Consider the following 2,142-nt stretch of genomic DNA (forward strand, 5'->3'; position numbering starts at 1 on the left):
CTCATGGTTCTTGAGTCCGAGCCCTGCGTCAGGCTCTGTGCTGACAGCTCAGAGCCTAGAGCCCGCTTAGAATTCTGTGTCTCCCTCTCTCTGCCCTTCCCCAGTTCATGCTCTGTCTCTCTCTTCTTCAAAAATAAATAAACATTAAAAAAAAAGCCACAGTCAGATTGATGTTCTTATTTGGTTAATCTTATAAAATAAACTAATAAACATGTTTCATAAAGACACTGAGAAAACAAACGCATAACACAAGAAGAATTATTTCACAGACTGAAATAATATCTTTATTAGGTGCTACAATATACTAGAAACAGTACTAAACACTTTGTAACCATTAACTTATGACATAGGTATTGCTGTATCTGTTTTACATATGCATGTTAGTTAAATATAACTTCCACTTATGGAAATAGTAAGTAAGAATTAAGATTCTAATACTTGGTCTTGCTGAAGCTAGAATCCAAGAAATTTATACCACAGAATTACAGGAGGATGGGAATAAGTGGAAAAATAAGACCCAGAATTCTCAGCTGATTTTAGTCATGAATAATTGTTGAACACATTCTCGGATCTGTCTGGTCCTTACTCCATAGATGATAGGGTTCAGCATAGGTGGTACCAACAAGTACATGTTGGCCAGCAGGATGTGGGTGTGGCGTGGTATATGCTTACTAAAACGGTGGGTGAGGAAGGAAAAAAGAGCAGGGATGTAGAAGGTGAGGATGACACACACATGGGACCCACAAGTGCTGAGGGTCTTCAACCTGGCATCATTAGAAGGGAGATTAAATACAGTACGAAGTATCTGTACATAGGACAGAGAGATGCATGTCACATCAGTCCCAACAATTAAGACAATGACTGCCAAACTATAAAGACTATTGATGGAAATGTCAGCACAAGCCAATTTCACCACAGCCATGTGCTCACAGTATGTGTGGGGGACTACATTGGACTGGCAATATGGCCTTCTCCTTACCAGAAATGGATGTGGTGTCATTAGTACTAACCCACGTAGAAGTGCCACTATGCCAACTTGAGCCACCACAGTATTTGTAAGAATGGATGTGTGTCTCAGCGGATTGCAGATTGCCACATACCGGTCAAATGCCATGGCCACAAGAAGCCCTGACTCCACCCCAGAGAAAGCATGGATGAAAAACATCTGAGTGAGACAGGCATGGAAGCCGATTTCATGATAATTGAACCAGAACATACCCAACATCTTGGGAAGAGTGGAGGTTGACAAGATGAGGTCTGTGATGGCCAACATGGAAAGAAAATAGAACATGGGTTCATGGAGAACAGTCTCAGCTTTGATGATAAAAAGGATAAGTATGTTTCCCATGAGTGCCACAATATACATTGAGCAGAAAGGGATGGCTATCCAAATATGCAAATATTCTAGGCCAGGTATGCCCATCAGGAAGAAGGTACTAGGATTGGTGAATGCAGTGGAGTTAAAGTCAATCATGGTGATTCTGGCTACGTGAAGATATAGTCTTGCTTTCTTTCCTTCCTTTGTCCCTGGAGTGGTCAAGTGCATATATACTCTGGTAAATATACAGTAGGATTACTTAGGTAAAAGTGCAACTGAGCAATTTTATTCATATTTTAAGTCCTCCCTGGTGAGCTTCTCTGAAATTACATGTATTGCATTACTCACTGTCAGCTATTAATCTCATTAAGGACTAGCTTGAGTAAAGACTATCTCCTTAAACTCAGAAACTCCACAACATTCTGCCTGACACTAAGTCTTCTCCTGTCTGTGATAGCCAGGGTGAGCAAAATCTCTTTTTCTTTTCTATTCTTTTCTTTTCCTTTCTTTCTTTTCTTTCTTTCTTTCTTCTTTCCTTCCTTCCTTTTGCAAAATTTCTGATAAATAACTCAAGTTCCTCACATTCTAACCAGGAACCTGTAACAATGCCTTCTCTGAGACGTACCCCTCCAAAGTAATTATGGTGTTGGAGAATTTGGCATGAGATAAATTCTAAATAGGGATTTTTAAAAGCAAGACATGAAGGAATAATAAGCTTTCCACACTTGCAATGCTTCAAAGGACAATACTTTTGAAATTTGCTGCCCTGGTGAATTTCTGGCCATAAAAGAACCAGCATCTGATCACTTAAATGCATAATAGCT

General features: G+C 39.7%; 1 protein-coding gene across 1 annotated transcript; it reads right to left on the reverse strand.

Annotated features, from left to right (window-relative positions):
- Positions 1 to 526: 526 nt before the first annotated feature.
- Positions 527 to 1,474, reverse strand: LOC122199937 (olfactory receptor 52E2-like). The gene has a single exon (XM_042905327.1). The coding sequence runs from the start codon at positions 1,472 to 1,474 to the stop codon at positions 527 to 529; it is 948 nt and encodes a 315-aa protein (XP_042761261.1).
- Between the last annotated feature and the right edge of the window lie 668 nt (positions 1,475 to 2,142).

The sequence above is a fragment of the Panthera leo genome, chromosome D1 (assembly GCF_018350215.1).
Source record: "Panthera leo isolate Ple1 chromosome D1, P.leo_Ple1_pat1.1, whole genome shotgun sequence".
NCBI classification, from domain to species: domain Eukaryota; kingdom Metazoa; phylum Chordata; class Mammalia; order Carnivora; family Felidae; genus Panthera; species Panthera leo.